The sequence below is a fragment of the Galeopterus variegatus genome, unplaced genomic scaffold (genome assembly GCF_000696425.1).
Source record: "Galeopterus variegatus unplaced genomic scaffold, G_variegatus-3.0.2 Scaffold267, whole genome shotgun sequence".
NCBI classification, from domain to species: Eukaryota; Metazoa; Chordata; class Mammalia; order Dermoptera; family Cynocephalidae; genus Galeopterus; species Galeopterus variegatus.
In genome coordinates, this window is record NW_007726378.1 from 322,939 (window position 1) to 344,802 (window position 21,864).

The window sequence follows — 21,864 nt, forward strand, 5'->3', positions numbered from 1 at the left end:
GGGGAGGTGGAGCACCTGAAAAGGAAACTTCTTGGTTCCCTGATGCCCAGGGTGCCACACTTGAAGCTGGCAGAGGGTTGCCAAATGGTTCTCTTCCCTGTTGTCTGCTGCAGAGCTCTTCCCTGCCCTGGGTCCCAAGCTCCATCGCCCAGGCCAAGGGCAGCCCAAGGCAAGAGGAGGCCATCATCTTTGTCCGAAGCTGGCAGAGGGTTGCCAAATGGTTCTCTTCCCTGTTGTCTGCTGCAGAGCTCTTCCCTGCCCTGGATCCCAAGCTCCATCGCCCAGGCCAAGGGCAGCCCAAGGCAAGAGGAGGCCATCATCTTTGTCCAGTCTGTCCTCCGGGCACACATGGCCCGGGCCAGGTACAGGTGAGTCAGGGTCACAGGCACACCTCTGTTTTGTGCCACAGGGGAGTGCTGGCCACAGACACTGCTTTGAGCCAGGACCTTGGCTATAGCCATAGCCAAAGTTACACCTTTTGAAAAACTTCTACTGCACTGTGCGTGCAGAGTGGGCCACAAGCTCCGGTCCTTAGGACCAGGCCTTTCTAGAGTTGTTTTCATACTGGGAGGAAACAAATAGAATGGGTTTAGATACCGTACAGTTCAGGTAACCATCAGTTTGTGGACTGGCTGTTGGCTTGTGCTAATTGTCCCTTTTTAAAGAAAAATGTGACATGATCCTGGTGTTCAGCAAGACATAGGTGTCATCAGAAGCCTTCTTAGAGCAACACATGCTAGTTCTAAATTGCACCATTCCTGCAGACCTCCCAGTGTATTAGTTAGGACTCTCTTGATTACAAAAATCAGAACCCCACTTAAGTCAACCTGGGCAAAGGGTGGAATTTATAGTCGGGACAAGCCTGTCTTGCGGGTACCAGGCAGCTGAGCTTGGGTGGGCCAGGCAGGATTGGGAAGTGCAGGCTCACTCTCTCGGCATCTCCCTGCTCTGCTTCACTCCACGGGTCAGACACTTTCTCCCTCCTGCACAACTGCTCTGTTTTCAGTTGCATGGCAAAAAATGGCAGCCACCCATTGCTTTTGAGTCAGCAGTTTCTCTCTGCAAAAGGAGGGCCAGGCCATGTCTGAGTCTCATGCCCCTGATACCATATGACCTGGGACACGCCAGGGACCCAGGTTAGGTTGGGGACCCACCCCTGGTGCAATCAGCCATGACCAAGAGGTGGAAAGCTGCGTGGCTGTCACCACATCCACAGGGAATGGGCGCTGGCCCTACCCAGAGACAAGAGGGGCAAAGGAAGACATCTAAGGCCAGCTTACAAAATTCCCACTGGCCTGGTCTCACAGCATGTGCCACAAAGAGATGAACAGAGGACACATCAGAGGCTCTTCATGGCCAGCCTGTTTCAGGACCAGGGCCCGTCGTGGACAGGGCTGGCTTTGGTGTATGGGGCAGGCTGTGAAGTTCGCTTTTACTGGGATAGTTGCCTTCAGGCAATTAGAGAGCCCTGCTGTAGGCTTTAGAGAGGTTTACATTCTTTAAAGTCAGAATCAGCTAAGTTTTTCTCTTTTTTCCAGTGCTGCCAATAAAAGAACAACCATCGCAGCTTCTACAAAAAGGAGATCTGCTTCAGCCACACGCAAAGAAACCTCCTCTTCAGTCTTCCTTGCAGCTTCTGGTAATTTCATTCATTTTGGTTTCTGATGCTAGGGGCAGCTACAGCGGCCACCTTCCAGGAAGCTTGGGGCCCTATAAAGGACAAACCTCCCTATACCTACCTCCAAACTAAGCAACACCTAAGCCAGGACGACCCTCAACCAAGCACCCTTTTCCCAGCTTCGTTCCTTGTCCCTGGGATTGTAGAGAAGAGAGAAGAGCCCCAAGGGACTCCCTGAGCTCAGCAGCTGGAGACAGTTCCTGTGTCAGTGATGAGGGCTGGGTTCCCCACAGTCTCAGCATCACAGCTTTTGTGTCTATTTTTATTCTCAGCTCCAACTGGAGCTAGGTGATTCCCTCCCTTGGACCAGTGTTTTTCCTCTTTTTCTGTTTGTTTCTTAGGTAAAACTTTGCTCATATTTCCTTTATGGCTTTATTAAAACCCCAAAACAAGCAGTGAAAAAATCCCTGGAACTGGCAGGATGTCACACCCTAGGTGGGAGACCTTGTCCCTGCTCACCCCGCTAATGATATGTCATTCCCCGGCAGGTCCCTGCCTGTCTCTGGGCTTCAGTCTCCTTGTGTGCAAACTGGAAAATGGGGCTAGACAGCCTGAAAGTTGCTTTCAGCCCCCAAATATCTATGATTCTATGAATGTACTTCAGATCCTTTCTACCTTACTCTGCAATTAGAAAACCCTCATCAACTGCTGCTTGCTTTGACTATTATTGTAAAGCTAAATACAAGTTAAAAGGCACTGTTTTGAGATTTGGGACTGTCCTTAAGCAGAGAAATTTAGTCTTGAGATTTTATTTACACATACGGCATGCAGGGGTGCTGTGGTATCAAACTGACCTTGCACGGGAAAGTTTTGAGCAAAGGACTTTTCTGTACTGAGTCCTTAGGTCTCAAAGATGGGATCAGGGGAGGAAGATGAGGGGAGAGAATAGCACTTCCTGTGGAGGAAGAACTACACCAGGAAGCTATTTTTCTGAACCAAAAAGTGCGAGGGTGAGACTGACAGATGGGTGAAGGGTGACAGGCCCTGTCCGTTATGGAGGCCACCTTTGTGCAGAACAGATTCTTCAGTGCATGTCCCTGCAGGGAAGGAGGACAGTGACGCCAGCAGCAGGGAGGCTGTGGAGGAGGAGGACAAGGACGAGCCAGGGGAGGAGCCCACAGCCCCACAGCCCCGCTCTGGTAAGTGGGGGCCAACGGTGGGCAGAGGGTGCACTTTCCCAAGGGGTCGCTCTCAATCTCTGATGACAGGAGGGCCACAGAGTAAGGAGCAGAGCCACAAATCTGAGCCTGCATGAGACCTGGTGACTGGGCCCTCAGCCTGGCAATCTCTGTCTATGTTGGGTGCTATCCTTCCCTTCCCAAGAGATCCAGTTAGGGGCTGTCTTTTGGAGAATCTCCTACGTGAGCTGAGAATGTTACACCATGTTTGACCTGGAAATCATCACATATGAAATCACATTTGATCTATTTTGGTCATTTTTTTCTAGCTTTGTCAGAGCTAGAAAACTTTGAACTTTGATATTTTCTCCAAAACCTTGAATAAAGCTCAATGAACGAAAATTAGCAGCCCTGGAATTTAAAGGAAAGATGTGCAGACTGACGAAGGCTGAAAAGCCATTGGGCCATCCTGTAACTCTCAGGCTCCCCAGAAGCCTTTAAATTAGTTTCTGAAAACCCGATTCGTGCTGATTTCACCAGACCCTGCATTTGGTGACCTTTAGATCCTTTGATAAGGACTAAAGTGTTTATTTATGCTGCCCTTTTATCCTCTTGTTAAATGTAAGTAACTTTAAAGTGGCAGATTCATCCTCCTGTCTAAAAGTATTATCACAGAATGCATCAAGATATTCAGCTTTTATTGACTGAAGGAAATGTGTCTGTGTGGAAAGCGTGAATCAAGCCCTCATTTGAGCTGATTGTGTTTTTAAAGGAAAAAATGAAGATAATCTTGAAAAATGATGTTTTTGATTTTTATAAGGTTCCACTTTAATATTAATTTTCTTGAAAAATTGCAGAAAACTGACACAGTTACAGTATCTACAGTATGGTTAAATCTTAATTTCCTTCCCTTTTTTCAAACCTCAACTCAGTGACTGATTACTTTTTTACTGTCATTTTTTCAAGCAGAGTAAGGCTCTTTTCCGAGGAACCATGGGGCTTCTGGTGTGGTGGAAACTGGTCTCTTCCTCAATATGTTTCCCCAAGTGCAAGGTGGCCAGTTGGGGTCGCCCATTCCCGTCCCATCTGTAGGTGGCGTCTTATTCTAGTGGAGATTAAAGATTGTGAAAAGTTTAGATGTGTGTGAAAAAAGTAGCATAAATAGGGGAATAGCCAAACAGTTTGAAAGCTGCCAGCGAGCACGGGGTATTGCCTCTCCTGTCCTGCATGCAGTCGGAAGCCAGCATGTCTAACCAGGAACCTGGCTCTTAGGCACACAGGTGGTTGCCAGCCTCATCTGCACACAAGTTCCAGCCACCCACCCAAGGCTCAGACTCCTGGGACGATGCTGTGAGAATGACTTTCAGGGAGTTCCTCCAGCCCAGACCTGAGCTTCCTCGGGGCTGGCAAATCTTCACCTCTTGCAGGTGTTTTGATTTGGGGAAATGCCAAAATATTCAGAGCCAAGTGTGAAGGCTAGGAAGTCACAGAGGGCTTTCTGGCATAATGTGCAAATTGATTCTGAAGGTCTGTCCTGTGGCTTGCTACTTCTGCATGTGTCCTCAGTCTTGCCACCACGGAAGAGCTGATAATGCAAATGTGTCCATGACAGGCAGCCCTGGGAGTGCTCCCACCCCGTGCAGTCGGCGCGGCTGACCTCCCTCTCTCTGGTTCATTTCAGCAGAGTCCTCTCCCTCGGGGCTGCAGCCCATGGTGCCTCGTCCTGTGGATGACATCAACTCTGATGACTCCGATGATATTGTCATTGCTCCATATCTGCCCACGAAGAAAATCTCCTCCCCATTCTAGGTCCCTCATCATTGTCTACAACTGGTGGTGGCTGTCAGGGATAGGTTAGGGTTAAAAGGAGAGGACATAATAACTAAAATTGGAAAGATAATTTATCTTGTTAGGAAAAGAACAATACCTACTTAACACCTCAACGTTTTCATCGGTTTTCTTTGCTTGTTTGTTTAAGGAATCTCAGATGCCTTTATTTTATATTCTCTGGGGAAGGCCAAGTGGTAGCATCACTCCATCTGTGTAAGTAATCTCAGATGCCTTTATTTTATATTCTCTGGGGAAGGCCAAGTGGTAGCATCACTCCATCTCAGGCTGCAGTTCAGAGGGTGGCTTTTTAGTGCCAACGGACACATCTACCCTAAATTTGGGGGGAGGGAGGGGCAGCCAGGGAGCCCTGCAAAGACACACTGTCTCATAGCAACTTATAGCCTGCCTTTGACCCTGACCTGGGAGAAGCTGCCATCTCAGGAGCCAGTGCTGCTAGTGACAACCAGAATTTGCTCCTTCCTTGGTCCAGGAAGCTAAGCAGAGAGGCCCAGCTGTACCTCTGGGAAGAATAAGAGATGAGACAGGCTTCTCCCCATCCCCACAATAAAATGCAGTCATTTCAAAAGCTAATGAGAAGCTGAAGATACCAGAGTCCCAAAATCAGTTCTTACTCCATGGGCTTCTCCCCCCCCCCACTGCACAGTCCTTTCTTCCTTAATCCTCCCGATCCCCTGGTGTGCTGCCGCCAGGGCTGCCCTTCCTAGGAAGGAGTCTGTGTGGAATTTTGTCACTGGGTAGATTAAGAGTTAAAAAAATACCAAATGATATTCACAGAAGCAGCATCACACTTGCTTTTGAGCAAAGCATCAGAGAAAAGTCTAGCCCAGTGGCAGGTTCATTAGCCTCTGGGGTCACTCCAAGGGGGAGAAGGGCGAAGAGGCAGTCCTCTCATTCCAGGAGAGGACAAAGTCTCATGGGGGTGGCAAGTTTCATTTTGTGTCTGGGACGTGCCCATCACCCTTGATGTATAGAGACTCTGAGCAGGCCACAAGCTCCACAGCTGGGCATGCTGATCCCTTCAGAGGCCCAGCGGCTTGACAGTTCCTTTTAGAAGCTCACAGTTCTAGTCTCTTGGTTGTTTGTGAGACTAGCCCTCGTTGAAGGGTAAAAATGGAGAGCCTCAGCCTTGGGCAGGCTCTCAAGGGCATCTAGATCCCTGCATAGCCCAGGTCTGGTGTCTGAGTCTCCTCTGCAGAATCCCTATCTCCTAGGACAGGTCTTCCATCTTGGGAGAGATCCATGTTACAAAACTCTTTCTTAGGTTGAACCGATGGGTTCTCCCAGGGGTTTATCCCACTAGAGATAGTTTAATACCCTGGGTGCCCCACTTCCCCAACAGATCACCTGATCCTCTTTGCACAGTAGCCTTCTGATATTACCATCAGAGGCGGAAGTCAGGCTGAGCTAGGGATCTCCTCCATGGTGGTCAGGAAGCTGCTGGCTCCAACATGGTGAGGGGTCTCCCCAGTTCAGCCCTGTCCTCCAGAGTCACTCTGGGATGGGGCCAAGCAAAGTGGAAGGACCTGCATTGCCGTACAGTCCACTGCCCGGACCCTTTCTCCACTAGGCTCTGTTTGTATAGTGGGTAGGGGAAAAATCCAGCCAAGGGCCTGGCTTATTTAATTTTTTTCTTTATTTGGTCCGTGGACTGCCAAATCAATTTTCTTCTTCTTCTTCTTTTTTTTTTTTTTTTTACTCACTGAACTGGTTGGTAACTTGATGGAATTTATAGCTGACATGAGCCTTCTGTAGACCTTTTTTTTTTTTTTAAAACTCACTGAACTGGTTGGTAACTTGATGGAATTTATAGCTGACATGAGCCTTCTGTAGACCTTTGCCTCCACTTCATCCACTTGGGTCCGTTGCTTGGGGCTCTGTCCCATCCTTCCCTGGTTGCTGGGTTCAAAACTATAGCTGTGTAGGAGCCAGTATACCCACTAAAGCACAAAGAGTGCCAAAGATAGTCCCTGCTGTACCTGCACATTCGCTAGCAGGGAGGGATCCCAACTCTGTTTTGTGGCTGCTTCTCCCTCTCCCTCAATTAAAAAAAGACATTTCTGCATTAGATATTTACTCTCAGGAACTCATGACATAGAGTTCTAGGTTGTAGGTGTTGAGGGAAGATTGATTCACCACTGGGGACATCTCTGCTTCAGGAGAGGGGGCAGGAGGGGACTCAGGCACCCGGGCAGGCTCTGCGTGGTGTCCAAGGGCCATCCTGTGCACACGACCTGTGGGGGCCTTGTCAGGGAGCAGAACTGAGGAGACAGACGGTCAAGATCAGCCCGTGGATTTGAGTTTCCCAAGAAAATGCTCCTAAGAATTGTAAATATGTAAATTTTCCTGTCTGCCCTCCTTTGATGCAGCACTGTGATCTATTAAAAGCAACATTCCACTTTGAAGCTACCTCAGTAAATGACAATACCTCAAATCTGTGTCTTCAGTTGATGTTGAGTGTCCAGTGCTGGTCACCCAATCCCCTTTGCTGGGGAGAGCCTGCCCGGCTGTTCTGTGGTCCCTCGGGCACTACGTGAGCAGTTTTGTTCCATGGCAAAAGCGTCAGGTACGAGCTTGCAGGGCGTCCCAGGGCCTGGGACCAGGGGTTCTAGCACTGTAGGGACTGGGAGCCACTGCTGGCTTCGACTGGAGGGGAAGAGGAGCCAGAGAGCTGGGGCCTATCGCAGGAGCCGGCCTTGAACTTTGCCCTCCTGTGATGGTGCTGCTCTGCAAGACAGGCACCTCGTCCCTGAGGTTGCTCACAGCGGTCCACGTCCCACACTTGACCAGCCTGCTGGGGCCATGGGCAGGGCTGATCACAGGTGGGGCCAACCTGTGGGCGGGGCTGGGCCATGAGCGGGGGCCCTGGAAGGTAACAAGACAAACTTCTCTGGCAGAGAGTGAAAGAGGAGAGAGTCCAGGAGAAAGGGACTTCGACTTCAGCGGTAGATGCCAAAGACCCAGGTGTGTGCCCCTCTGGGTGAAGGTTGAGCAGCACATGTTGCTCATTCTGCCCTGATTTTCACTGCAACACCTTCACATCACCTTGAACTTAAAGAACAATAACAAAACTTGACCTGCTGGGAGAGGCTGGGTAGGTAGTCCAACTAAAGGAATATATCCTTTCTCCATTCCCTCCCACTTAAACAAGCGGTAACAGACAACGTGAAAATCTCCTAGACCTGGCTCCACTGCGTTGGCAGCAGGCACACCTGGTGACTGGACATTGCTGAGTTGGCCTCTGTGAAGCAGAGCTAGGGAGCTGAGGTGCCTCACCAGATGTGCGCCCCTCCCCCAGGGGTGTCTTCCCCACCGCCCCTGCTCAACTAGAGGCACTGTCCCTGCCACTCGCTCCTCCACCAGTGGCACTGTCCCCACCGCTCACTGCTCCTCCATGGAGCCACTATGTGGAGGTCTTCAGGGGTATCTCCAGAGATGCAGGGGAGGCTGGCCTGGCATAGGGCCCAGCCCTTGCAGGGCCTTTGTAGGACGCTGCTCCTCTCACCCAGGATGGGAGAGAGAGGATGCCCCAGACACAGAAGCCAGGTGCAGACTGTCCTGTTGCTTCTCTGAAGATACCAGGTGATTATAAATATGCACCCAGGCAGTGCCATGGCCCTCTGCGTTTCTCGTTTCACATCACCCACCAGACACAGCTGAGGAGAAAGTGCGGGGAAGGACTGAGGACCAGCCAGGCCACCCAGAAACTGGCAGAAATGAGGCAGAAGCGAGGTGCGTGTGCATAGGGCACAAATAGAGCAGCAGGTGGATTTCAGTGGTGTTCTGCAGCCAGTTTCTATGTGGAGTGTGATTCCAGAGAGAGGCCTGCAGCATCAGGCTTGGGTGGTCCCCACCAAGGAGGGGGGCGGAGGGGCTAGGGAAGACTGCCAGGACAACAGCTCCCCCAGGTCCCCTGAGGGGTGAACTGACTGTGAGACTGGTGGGCAGAGCCAACCAAAGCTAAATTCTGGTCCAGGGCCCAGTATTTGGACAAAGTAGCTTCGTGTATTAGGGGCTTCTTTTTGTTTCCTGTTTGTCCATGTACTAAGGAGGGACTCTTTAAAGTAGTCACATGACCCTGAGTGCACATGCTGGCCGTATTCTGTTTTTGTCTCCTGACAAGGGAAGTGAGGACTTATGCACTTGATCCCTCAGATGGACCAGCAACCTTCTTCCTTGCAAAAAGACCAGCTGAATTAGGAAAAGATAGGCCAACCTAGCTCAGATCTACCAAGATAAGTACAGCAGAGCTTTGCTTTGTTTTTGAGAAATAAATATCTTTTGCAGAAAGCACTAAAAACCTTCAAGATCTGAATAAAAATTCCATTGTAACCTGTCTAAAGTAATCACAAAATGGTTCCTTTGGTTTTGGAAGTTTTTGCTCTCATGTGGCTCAGATTCTCTGAGGACCGCAGAGTTGACACAGAAACCCTGCCATGGGTCCAAGCCAGCTATTTCTCAAGGCTCCCGCTTTGCTGAGTCCCCAAGGGCCTGCTGGCAGCAACGACACTAGGCCAGCTACCTGCTCTGGTGCAGACCACGGCTGGGTAAGCATCCTTAAAAGCGAGAGAAATTATATCTGGAAGCTGAAATGTGAAACTATCAAGATGGCTCAGGAGAGGAAGGAGTGTATCCTCTCATCTTGGCATTTTTTATTTAGAATTATAATAATCTTAGACATAATTTGTATGTGACTCTTTTGGAAGGGATGTGGTTTTCATTCTCATGCTACTCACTATCAGCCTTTGTAAATAAAAGTTGCTTTGCAGGGTATTCGTCTTGATTGCCCTGTAAATCCTTCATTTTTAATTTCCTCCAGGTGTGCTCTTGCCATGGCTCATGCTGCACAGAAGCTGCACTCCACCTGCTTCAGAAACCCCACTTCTCTGGCCTTCTGGCATTTTGCTTTGGCTGTAGCACAGGCTTGGAAACTGAGAGCCAGCTGGAGAGAAGGGGTCCCACTGCCAGCTCCCTGCCATGTATGAGTCTGAGGCATCTGTTGACACCCGGTCCCTCTTTGAATTTCTCTTCCTTGGACTTGAGGACTTGAGCATCGAGAAACAACAATGTGTGTGAATGAAGGAGTATTTCTACAAATTCTATTTAGTTTTTGTTTAGGAACAGGGAAGGAATAATTTACTTTACTTAGGAATCAAACACAGATGGCAGTGACCAAAAAAAAAAAAAGAAGAAGAAGAATTGATATCTGGGTTTTGTTTTCCAATATTTTGTTGCACAGAACAAGGTGCGTCCTGTGGCTTTGTTTCCAGGGGCTGCCTGCCCAGGACCTTAAATCCTGGGTTGAGTTTTCCTAATGCTGCTACAATTACTTGTACGTTGGCTCTGGCATTTGTCTGAGCCCATCTTTGTATCCCAATCACCTGTGTGCCTTGCTGGCAAATTGTTATTCATTTGGAAATTTCTGCTTTGCAGAGGAGCTGGCAGGGCCTTAAGGAGCCTCTGACAATGGAGAGCATGGGGCATCAGACATTTCATCCCAGCCACAAGCCCACTGCCACTGTGGCCACCAGCTGTGATCTCCCCGTGAGGCTCAGGTCTAGGAGCAGAAAGGAGGCAGCTATGGGGGCTTCTCACTAGAGCTGGCTAGAGGAGCAGAGAGAAGTAAGGTCCAACCTCAGACCTGCACCCCACCTTGGGTGGGGGTATAAAGCAACATGTAAATATGTAAATGTACATATCCATACATATATGCACGGACACAGGTAGAATCCCTCGTCCCCATTCCTGCCACTGGTTTTCAGTGCTCTCAGAAATTCTCTCAGTTTAAAAGTAGAGCCAGCTCAGTCTGGAAAGGAGCACATGGGCCTCCTCAAAGGCCGGGTGAGAGTTACCCCCGATTTTAAGTATGCGATTCCTCCAGGGTCCCTAGGGGACATAGAAGAAAAAAAGAAGAATCTGAATCCCTAGCTCCTTTCAGCACTGCCGTGGGGTTCAGAACATAAGCGGTGCGGATGAGGAATGAGTTGGCCTGTCTGTGTGGGCGCCAGCTAATGGCCTCTGGCCAGCACCTTCCCATTGGCTCCAGGGAGCCCAGGCCTCAGCCCTGAGGGATGGCCCCTACCTACAAAATCTGGGGGAAGTTTCCATGGTGCTGTGTCCTTTTCTGAATAAGAGTAGGGGGTGCTTCTGAGCTATTGGTTAATTAGGCCTCAGCATGCTCTGGGTTTCAAAGGAGAGGGTCCAGAGTGTGCCAGGCTCCTGCGGCTGCCATTCATGGCGACCCAGTCTGGGGGCCTGCTTCCTCCCAGCTCTTCCCTTCCCAGGCCCAGCTTCCAAAGGAATGAAAGCGAACAAGGGCGGGAGTGGGTGGGGTGGAGGCACAGCTCACATTATATATCAAAAAGGGGCTGGTCCCTGCTAGTAGCACCCTCGCCCACCCGTTCCCTTCTCAGACTGGCTTCCGCCCCCAACACACGTGCTGACTGCTCTTGGGCTCTCTGCAGCACCTACGCAGTGAATCCATCCTCCCCACCTTGTCACTCACCTGCCCACTTTTAGGGTTTTTCTCCTACCCCTCTGGCATTCAGCCCCTTCCTCTGCCTGTCTGTTAAATGTGGGTGTCTCCTCGGGTCCGTCCCCAATGCCCTGACCTGCCTCCCTCTAAATACCTACGGGACATCAAAACATACATGTCTCAGATGCCTCCGATTCAGCTTGTCCCAGCTTTACTTTACTTTCACCCCTGACCCTGCTCCCGCCCAGTGAATGACATCACAAACCACACAGCTGTCCCTGCCAGAAACCTGGAGATCATCCCCGTCTCCCTCCACCTCTTCAGACCTCCAACAGCCACCAGGTCCCAGGGTGCTACTTCCTTAGCAGCCCTCAACTGCTGTCACATCTGCAAGACTGGGTGACCCAACTTCTGCACATGATGTACTGCCACACGTACACACACACATGCACACAAAAACACAACATGCCAAGATACACACAAACACCATGCGCAAACATATACATGTACACAAATGCACACACATTTGCTTGGCTACAAACACATGCACGCATACACATAAAGCACATGCAAACATACATACAAACACATGCACAAATGTGCACACATACACACAAACATGCAAATGTGTGGATAAACACATGTACACACAAAATGCATGCAAACACACACATGCACAAATGTGCACACAAGCTCAAAAGCACATGCACACACATACACACATGCACACACACATTTTAAACTCAAGCCAGTTTGAGGTTCTTCCATTTTTCCAAAGACAAGATCGCAAAAAATAAAATGGCCAATTTGAAAATATGAACTTTTTATAGATGTGGATGAAATTGTCAAAGGCCAACTTGTTAATAATTAGTCTGTTAATTTGGTCATACATCATACATATTTAAAATCACATCTAAAATAAGACATTCTTCTAGAAATACTCCACTCATGGAGTCTCTGGCAGCTGCATCAGCACTTTCATTGCCACATTTTGAATCAGCTGATGTAGTTTCAACACATTATCCTGACTTCCACCTAAATTGTTCAAGATTCATACAGCGATTTAAAAACCTGTATAGTATATGCTGTCATCGGAACATCTCTTCCCCAGCCACGAGTGCCAGTGTGCACAACTTTAGGGTTGTTTGTTGAGGTGTTAGTGGTTTTATGTTCATATTTCCACAGTGTAACCACTGGCTGTGTTTTTTGAAGGCTGATTCCCAGTGACACACAATACTTGCAAATGTGAAATAATTTTACAACAGTGTGAATAGAGACAGATACTTGAAGGAATTTCTGAACTGCTGAGCTCACACTGGTTTTAAATCTCTGAGGAGTCCTGCATTATTGTATTCATGTTCTATAACATGAATTTATTAAGTTCTGTAGCATTACAGATAAACTTGTGCCGAGATTTCTCCCGTCCTTTTGATAATGTTTTCTGGCACTCTGAGTTATCTTGTCTGTCCTTCCTAAGCTGTGTATCTTATAGCCTCTGTCTCATTTATAGTGTTTTCACATTGCTTATGCTCCATACGGGCTGCTCTTTCTCTTATTTACTCTGCTGCAAGGTGAGTTCGACTCCACGCCTTATCCAACCCCTGCTTGGGCTTCAATCTAGCTGCAGTTTAGGGCCGAGGGCTGCCTGTGGACACTTTCCGTAGCCTAAAGAATGGGGGTTAGGTAGGGATTTCGTGGGAAGAGGGACAGCTTGGTGGGCTACTAGGTGCATCCCAAGCTCTTTCTCTGCTGAGAGTCACTCTGAGGGCTTCAGATTGTCCCCCAACAGGGCACTTAGCTGCCTTGATTCTGGGTCACCCCCTTTAGTCTGTCCTCTGCACTGTTGCTGTGGGACTTTGGTTAAGAACCAGTATGAGCACACGTCTTATCCTTGTTCAGCAGACTTCCTTAAGTTCCATGTGGCACCCTGTATTCCATCAGCACCCCAGCTTGGCATGCCCCACCTGCCCTGCTCTGGCCTCCCCTCCATCCCTGCACAGCCTGACCACAGGTCTTTCCAGAAAAAACTAGGCCCACCTCCAGTTTGCCCCCTCCCATATGCTGTTTCTGCCGCCAGGAATGACTTTGCCATCGAGCCACCCCAAATGACTCTCTGCTGAGAAGCTTTTTGGGATCAGCCCCACCTCTCTCTGTGTTCTCACAAAATCTAGTTCATTTTGTCTCTTTTAATATTTATTGCACGTTTGCAGTGTACCAGGCACTGTGTGAGGAAGGCACTTCATACACACTATTGAGGTTTATTTTATCTGTTTGCAACTAGACTGAGCTCCGTGAGGACTGCATCTTCGGGGCCAGGGAAGGCATTTATTTACTCACCAAATATCCATTGGTCTCAGTGTCAGGGACCTAGGGGGGCGGTGGGAACCCAGGCAGGAAAGACTCAAGAGCTCAAAGTGCAGCAGGGAGCAGCCATGGGGGTCAAGGACAGGCTGTCCCCTCTCAGAAAAAGGAGTCAGGGGCTAGGGGTAAGCGGCTGCGGAGGGGAAGGTCTTCCAGGTCCAGGGAACCAACAGCCTTGGTCCAGAAGGAAGAGGGAGTGAGGCCCCCACCCTTGGAGGTGGAAAGGGCCCCAAGGTGGCTGGACACAATGGGCCAGATGCAGTGGGGGCAACAGGGCTTGGGGGTAAGCAGAGGCCGAGTGGGGGGGGGACCTGGCACCTTCTGCTGAGGAGGTTGGACTAGTCCTGAGAGCCGTGAGAACAGGCGAGGGCTGTTGGCAGGAGAATGACAGGGTCGGATTTGCATTTTAGAAGGTGGAAGCTGGGAGCAGGAGGGGAACAATGGCTCATGGGCTGATGCTGAGGCTGTGAATGCTGATCACCCCCCCCAAGTGCCCACTTGAGCCCCCCAGGGTGGGGACAGACTGGGCTACTGTCCAAGAGAGGCGGAAGGGGGAGGAAGCCTGACCAGGCGGGAAGCAGCCTCAGAGAGGGAGTACATTTCCACCCGTCCTCCTCGCCATCCCAGCTAGAGCCGCTCAGGCTTCTCCCGCCACCAGCTTCTCTGCACTCACAGGGGCCCTGGAGGAGCAGAAAGGGTGTGGTGGGATCTGCATAGGCTGGAGTGGGCCCCAGAGCTGGGCCTCCACCCTGGGCAGACTGAAATTGAGCCCACTGGGGCCTCCTGCACCTCAGCCTATGCTGCAGAGCCAGCTGGAAAGTCTGGGGAAGAGAAGGGTCCCTGGGCCTGCAGGCAGGAGAATCCAGGCCGGTGTCCCAGCCAGCTCATTCTGAGGCAAGCCTCAGTTTCCCCATCTATACACAATGGCATGCTGCCCATGTCTCTGGGTGGGTGTGAGCCAGTGGCACTGGAGGGCCTGTTCCAGCCAACAGAGCAAGATGACATCGTCCCAGAAACACACACTTATCACCTATCCCGGGCCTGGCCCTTACAACATCATCATCATGGCTTTGCTTCTAGAAGCTTCCTCTCCTGACCCCTGCCTTCCCTGCACCCTCCCTGGGGGGATGCTCTGGGAGGGGCAAGCAGGGGAACAGCATGGCCAGATGCTCAGCCCTTCCTGCCCAGTGCTCCTGGGGGACTTTGACCCTGAGTTCCCTGGGGGACTTTGAACGAGGTACTTCTTCAAGACTGTGTTGGGATACTTCCCTCCAGAGCTGAGGTCAGCCTTAAACAAGATAAGCCAGGTGAGTACCCAGCCTGGATCTTGGCTCAGAGGGAGCTGGGGAGCTCTTCCCTCCCCAGGCCGGTGCTGGGGGCCCCAGAGGAGAGGTTCTTGCCTCGGTGGTGGAGGGTGGTGCCTCTGAGGGTTTTCCCCAGGTGGGCTCCAGAGTTTTCTGTAGAGGAAGGGCCCTTACCTCCTGTGTCTGGAGCTTTCCCTGGGTGAGATGAGCCCCCTCCCAGCAAGAATGCCACCCCTAGAGTAGCTTCCAGAACCTTCCCTACTTGTCTAGGAGGTAGGCTGGGCAGGGAGGAGACGGATTCAATGAGGAGTGGGGCTTGCAGAGAGGCTGGCCTGCTCACCACCTCCAAGTCCCTTCTCCCAAGCTGAGCCGGAGTCTCCAAGGTGTCAGCATTCTGGAGAAGGCCCTTAAGGGTACTGGGGAGGCCTGCACTCCCTCCTGGGTCCCCTGCATTGGAAACAGCAGAGCAGGCAACAGAACACAGCCTGATGGGAGCCAAGAGGGAACAGGAGGTCTCTAGAGGATTCCCAGACAAGGCAGCCCAGTCTGGAGAGGGAGACCCTGGGTTACCCTGGCTCCCTGGACCCCACCCTGACCAGGAAAGCAATCAGGGAAGTTGAGTCAGGCCTCCCTCCATGTGCATGGGAAAATGAGGTTGGTTCGATCCAGGCTTTCAACCTGGAGAATGCAGCCCCTCCTCCAACCCCCTACCCTCCACCCAGGCAAGACAGACACACAGTGGCTGCAGAGTCGGGGACAGGGCCCCCCTGAAGGGACTTAGGGCAGAGCATGCAGAGGACAAGTGGTGGTGGGGCACGGCTTTGAACACCCCTTTTCCAGCGTAATCAAAGCACCCATCCATGCAGGGAAATGTGACTGTCCTCCTTTTACAGCTGGGGAAACCAAGACTTGAAGAATCGCCTCGTGGTCTTCACTCTAGGGAGGGGAACAGTGTCACCAGGGCAGTGCAAGCCTGTGGAGTCCTGCAGGGCCTGTGAAAGCAGCTGGCATGGCTTGGTGGAAGGAAGTGAAAATCTGTTCCCACCAACCCCATGCCCCAAGTGCTAGGCAGGGGCTCTGGCTTCCCTCCCCACCCACTTCTTTCACCAATCTCAGGGGCAGTGGGGCCGGAAGTCCATCCTTCCAACAGCCCCTCAGTCAGCCTTTCTCACCAATACCAATTCTGGCCCATGGAATGGCCAGATACCCCCTCCTGCTGCTCCCGGAGGTGGGCTCTTGAGGCTGCCCGGAAGAGACGATACGCACTGTGGCCTTCATGAACATCCTCTCCTGCTGCTCAGACCCAGCCCCTTCCTCCACCCACCAGAGAGGAAGGAAATTCACCGGCTGACAAAGAACATCCCTTGAAAGCACCAGAATATTAAGAAATCTTTCAGGGCCGGCCCGGTGGCGCACTGCTGCTGTGCGCTGCTTGGGAGTGCGGCTGCGCTCCTGCCGAGGGTTCAGATCCCACATACAGACTGGTTCCTGCTCACTGGCTGAGCGAGGTGCGGGCACGACGCCGAGGGTTGCAATCTCGTTGCCGGTCCTGGTCCGGTACGGGCGTGACACTGAGGGTTGCGGTCCGTTGCCTGACACGAAAAAAGACAAAAAAAAAAAAAAAAAGAAATCTTTCACCATTTTGGAAGTCCTCTGAATTAAGATCGTCACAGCCATGGCCCCCAACGAGCCTCACAGCCCTGTGTCCACATCTTATGTGGTCCCTTCCCATTGTCTCTGGGCTTGGCCATGTGGCTGGCTTTGACCAATGGAGCATGAGGAAATGTGCCACAAACAGAAAAGTATTCCTGCTTCAGTTCTTGTGCTCTCCTGCTGCCCTGAGACCCCAGGTGACAAAGCCCAAGCTAGGCTGCTGCAGCCACATGGCCCAGCTGACAGTACCGGCCACCAGCTGTGAATGAGGCCTCCCTAGACTATCCAGCCTCAGCTGCCACATGACTGCCGGTACATGAGTGACTCTGGGAGATGGTAGCAGGAGAACCACCCAGCAGAGCCCAAACTGCTGACATCCAAAGGCATGAACAAACACAGTGGTCATTGTTTAAAAACACGAAGTTCTGGGGTGGTTCACTATGCAGCAATAGATAGCTGATACACAAACCTTTTAAAAAATACATCACTCAGTGGGCTGCACTGGAGAGAGAACTGGACCAGGGATGAAAAAACAAAAGGGTTTTCATTTTGTCTCTATATCTAATTCCCTGAGCCTTTGTTTCCTTCTCTGTAAAATGGGATAGTGGCCATCAGTCCTGTGTGAGAATTAAGTGAAAATCTGAGCATGAAAGTGCACCGTGTCCTGGCCTTCATGGCTACCTACAGTTAGTCAAAAGTCTGAGGACACAGTCCCCAAGACTGCCTCACTTCTGACACCAAGGGCAAGTTACAAGGGGTCCCCAAGATCACTCTCAGTTCGATAATTCACTAGAATGGACCACAGAACTCCTTGAAAATTTATACTCATTGTTATGGTTTATTACAGGGAAAGGAAACAGATTAAAATCAGCCAAGGGAACAGACACAGGGAAGAGGCTGTGAGGGAGGGTTCCAGATGAGGAGCTATGACATCCTCAGGATGTGTTACCCTGCTGGCATTGATGTGTGACAACAGAAAGGAGTACTGCCAACCAGGGAAGCTCCCCTGAGCTTCAGTGTCTGGAGTCTTTACTGGGGCTTCATTCCACAGGCAGATTAATTGGTCTTATGATTACCAGGTTGGTGGATGCTGCGTGACCCAAAGCCCCCATCCTAAATCATGTGGCTGGTCTTTCTAGTGCAGTCAGCCCCTGCCCTAAACAAAGACACACCTATCAGGTGACATAGATGTGACATAGATGACCTCCCTGAAGCCGATGGCACAGGTCAGACCTTGATTTGGGCCAGGCCAACTTCTTTGCTACACAGCAGCCATGGTGCCTGCTGTGGAGGGTAACACTGTCCCCACCTTCCTGGCTTTGGGGCACTGGGCAAGCTGCTTCACCCTCCGGACTTTGGTTTCCTCATCTATAAAATGAGGGTAGTAATGTTTTTCTCCTGGGACTGCAAGGATCAAGCATCTGGTCCAGAATCTAGTATGTGGAAGCAAACGTTTGTGCTAATGCACAGTCACCCTGTCTCCTTTAGTAAGAAAAGCTATGAATGTATTTTCCTGTTTTCTTAATGAATCAGAGTTGTGGTTTGGGGGTAAGCCTCTTCCCTTCTTGGAGCCTGTTTTCCCATCAGTAAAATAGGAAACCTGGACTCAGTGCACACTAAATCCCTTGCAGGTGACATGGGTTCCCAAAGAGGTCATAGTGGGTAGGCAAAGTCTGACATAAATCTCAGGTCTCGTGGCTCTTGGCACAACGCTCATCACAGCAAAATCCCTAGCTGCTAGGCTGGGTGGGGTGGACAGGCAGGCAGGGATGAGGGGCCGTGGAGTAATCGCCTTGCCCAGGGAGAGGGGAGGGTATCACCGTGATTCCTTTTTGTAGTGGTGCCAGTCTCCTTTCTGGCTGTCACTTTTCATACCAACCCTGTGTCTAACCTCCCTCAGGGTGCTAGTTTTCATTTGCATTGGGCTTGGGACCCAGAGACCCCGCCTTATTAGCAGTAGTGTCTAGGAAGAGTACAGAGGCTCTGACCAAGCCACTCACTTGACTGCTGGGACTTGGGACGGTATTCCTGGCAGCTCTGAGGCCATCCCTGTGGATTTCCTGATGCCCAGGGGTTTTCTGGAGTAGGTGAGGCTGCTGGCTAGGTGACCCCAGTAAGTGAGAGGTGCTCACAGTATACCCTGGCTGAGGCTGTGTTTGGTGACCTCTGTGGCCCTCTCGGGGACCATGCTGGCTGGCACCTCTCCCAGCCTCCAGAGCTACGTGGCTGATTTCCTCGTGTCCGGATTGGAAGGAGTGTTCCTGTGGCCAAGATCCATCAGCCAAGTGTCTGTGGTGAGCCAGGCACTGGGCTGGCTGTGTGGCCAGAGTGTCACTCAGCCACATCACAGCAGGCGCCAAGGAAACCCAGGCCTCCAGCTCTCTCTTCTCCCTGCCAGTTCTCGTGCGCTCCATCTCCACAGAAAATGTGAACCTCTTTGGATGGGGTCCAAACACAGGGAATTCCATTGTTCTGGCTTCTGCCTCAGCATCTGGAGACCAGGCCCAGGGCTGGCCATGCTCAGCTTGGGCCTGGCCTTTCTCCCAGAGCCTACAGGTCTTGGGACAACCATTCAGGAGCCTCAACCCAGCCACCTTCCTGGCCTGGGACACAGACCCTGGAAAACTCCTGGCCTGGCTTGTCCCCTCGCTCTGCTCCTGATGCGCCCAAACAGCTCAGCCCTCAGTGTCTCTCCTAGCAGACTTTCTCACCCCTGGTTTCCTGACTGGGAGGTGATTCTCATGGCCTCCCGAGCAATGGCAGAACCTGGGCTTCAGTTGTTCCATCCATAGAGTGGGGCTAAAGTCCAGCCTCCAGCCACAGCTGTCCCAGGACATGCAGAAAGAACCATCACAGCTCTGGCTAGTGAGTGCCAGGCAAAAGCAGGGCAGGTTAGGGGAGGCCTTCTTTCATGCCCTGTCCCCTGCTGGGGACTCTACCTGGCATTCTCTCTTTTAACCCTCGTCCTCCTGAGAGCTGGGCTATTCAGTTCCACTGGGACTTTCTCTCCAACACCCAGACCCCAAGCAGCATTAGGTTCGGAGGGCTCAGGCTCTACCAGTAGAGACTGGCTGTGGTTTTCCAGAACCGTATATTGTGGGTCCCTTTTTCTCTGCCCTGGACTCCCTTTATCACTCTCCCTCCAAAGACTTCCACAGGGAAAAGTTTCACCAACCAAACACATAGCAAGTATTAATCAACAATTAGCACCTTTTCGTTTAGTACCAATCAGAGGCACAGAATGCCTGCCAGCCAGAAGCTCTGAGCAAACTGATGTATTAGTTGCCTAGAGCTGCCATGACAAAGTACTACAAACTGGGTGGCTTTCGATAATAGAAATTTATTGTCTCTCAGTTCCGGAGGCTGAAAGTTCAAGATCAGGGTTGGTTCCCTCAGGAGGCTCTGAGGGAGGAGCTGTCCCATGCTTCTCTCCCAGCTTCTGGTGGCTCCAGCATTCCTTGGCTTGTAGACACACTGCTCCATCTCTGCCGTGTATTCACTTGGCCTTCTTCCCTCTGTGCTTCTGTATCTCTGAGTCTGAGTCTATGTCCAAATTTCTCTTTTCTTATAAGGACACTACCTTAACCCAGTATGACATCTTAACTTGATTACGTTTTGACCCCATGCCTCCATGTGTGGATCCTGATAGGGCTCCCAGACTGATGCTGTGGGCATTGGAGTCCGACAAAGCAGGGGGCCTGTGGCCATGGGAGCTGCTGCTAATAACAGGGAAGAGAAACTATCCGCATCCATGAAAACAGTTTCTGCTGCTGACAAAACAGTCCTATTCATCCTTAGAGTCCTGTATTGGGGAACCTCGAGGTCAGAGTGAGCCAGGGAGGGGGCAGTGCGGGGCTGACATCCTCGTTGTGCAGATGAGGAGACAGGCTAGCTGTGGAAGCAGTGTCAGGCTAGGAGTGGGCGTCCTGCTTCCCACCCCGTTCACAGCAAGCAGTCACCTCGTGCCAGGGAAGAGGATTCACCTGACCAGATACCAACCCACCCCTGGAGGTGGCCTTGGTCTTAGGGGTGTTGGGGGGCCCTTTATTCTGCCCAGAGCTCCCAGCATCCTTGGCTCCACTGGAGAAAGAGGAACCTGAACCAGAATCCCCCCCCTGAGTTCCTGGCTTTGTGAACTTTAGGGATGGAGAATGTGACCACCCTCCTCTTGAGCCACCGTTATTTCCTAATTGGGCAATGTCTCTTAAGTTATCCAGAGTGGAAACCACAGCTCTGCCCCAGGCCTTATCAAAGGAAAATAAGCGAGTCAGGGCAGTCAGATGAGCCGAAGGACAGGCCTTTTGGGAAGCCACCGCCCAGAGCTGTCCTGCCTGCAAAGAACCCAGCCCAGCCTGCCAGGAACCCAGCCCTGTCTGTCCACAGAGCTAGCCAAGCGGGGCACAGCAGATGATACAGCCCAGGTGTGGAAACCTGTTTCTCCGAACACAGGAGGTCCAGAAATAAGGCCCCAAGGTGGTGATGAGGCCCAGCCAGGAGGATGCACTCATTGGCCCTGGACTGAGGAGGGAGGGACGAGCCCCGGCCCAAGTACTTACTATGTGTCCGTCCTCCTCCATTCGGGCAGCTCCCATCTCCACTTTAACAGAGGAGGAGACATAGGCACAAGCACACTTCGCAGCAAGCATGGCTGTGTGGCTCCGAAGTCCACGATTAGCCCTCCTTGGCAGTTGCCTGAATTTTCAGGCTTCGAAACACCAGGACACAGCACCGTCTTTGTCTTAGCTCTTGACAAAAGATGCAACCTTCCTCAAAGGGAAGGCCTGGTGGGGATTGAATCTCCCCAGCAAACTCTTTACACACACGCCTTTGTGGCTTATGTGCCGGGACCTGTTCTGAGCACTTTACACTATTGTACCTCTATTATTCTCTTTTACAGATGAGAACGTTGATGCACGGAGAGGTTAAGTAACTTGCCCAAGATCACACAGCTCCAGTACAGATCATGCCCATCTTACAGACAGGCCAATCGGCCCCTTGCAGGGCGCTGCGGACTGCGGGCTGCGTTCGGCGGGGAGACCAGCCCAGCCCCTCCTGGCCGGACTCCCACAGCAAATGTGCAATATAAACGTGCAATGGTCGAACCAGAGTGAACGCTTGGAATGAAGCACGGCTACATATGCAGCCAGGATTCCAGACTCCATCTCCACACGGAGAGACTGACACAATAGCCCTCAGCCGAGGGTCCTCCCCAGCCTTCCGGTCCAGGAGCCCCTCGACTAGAGTGAGGGGGTGGGCAGAGCCTCAGCCGGGGGCCAATAACAGCACAGGGGCGGGGCCTTCAGGCGGAGGGGCCGAGGGTCACGGGGGCGCGGGGAGCGGGGCCCTGGGCAGTGGGCTGGCGGGCGAGCCGAGGGGAGGGACCAGCGGAAGAAAAGACCAATGGAGACGCAGGGGAGGGCTGGCGGG

At 51.6% G+C, this 21,864-nt stretch overlaps 2 protein-coding genes and 1 long non-coding RNA gene across 10 annotated transcripts in view; 2 read left to right on the forward strand and 1 right to left on the reverse strand.

The window, feature by feature from the left end:
* IQCE (IQ motif containing E) overlaps positions 1-4,739 on the forward strand; it is a 55,804-nt gene extending 51,065 nt beyond the window's left edge. For 6 of the 8 annotated variants that reach the window (XM_008566742.1, XM_008566737.1, XM_008566736.1 and 3 more), the window contains 5 exons: positions 114-179; positions 313-368; positions 1,539-1,639; positions 2,722-2,817; positions 4,478-4,739. In XM_008566742.1, coding sequence (XP_008564964.1) covers positions 114-179; positions 313-368; positions 1,539-1,639; positions 2,722-2,817; positions 4,478-4,605 — 447 coding nt within the window. In that variant the 3' untranslated portion in view covers positions 4,606-4,739. Of the gene's footprint in view, positions 1-113; positions 180-246; positions 369-1,538; positions 1,640-2,721; positions 2,818-4,477 lie in introns of all 8 variants that reach the window. The other 2 variants (XM_008566738.1, XM_008566744.1) reach the window with 2 other exon arrangements.
* Positions 4,740-6,341: 1,602 nt separating this feature from the next.
* LOC103585705 lies at positions 6,342-7,125 on the reverse strand. Its single transcript, XR_550098.1, has 2 exons — positions 6,480-7,125; positions 6,342-6,401 (listed from the first exon to the last, which is right to left on the reverse strand). It is a non-coding gene; the product is annotated as an uncharacterized LOC103585705 (long non-coding RNA).
* Positions 7,126-21,530: 14,405 nt separating this feature from the next.
* TTYH3 (tweety family member 3) overlaps positions 21,531-21,864 on the forward strand; it is a 32,502-nt gene continuing 32,168 nt past the window's right edge. The window contains exon 1 of the mRNA XM_008566752.1: positions 21,531-21,544. Coding sequence (XP_008564974.1) covers positions 21,531-21,544 — 14 coding nt within the window. The remainder of the gene's footprint in view (positions 21,545-21,864) is intronic.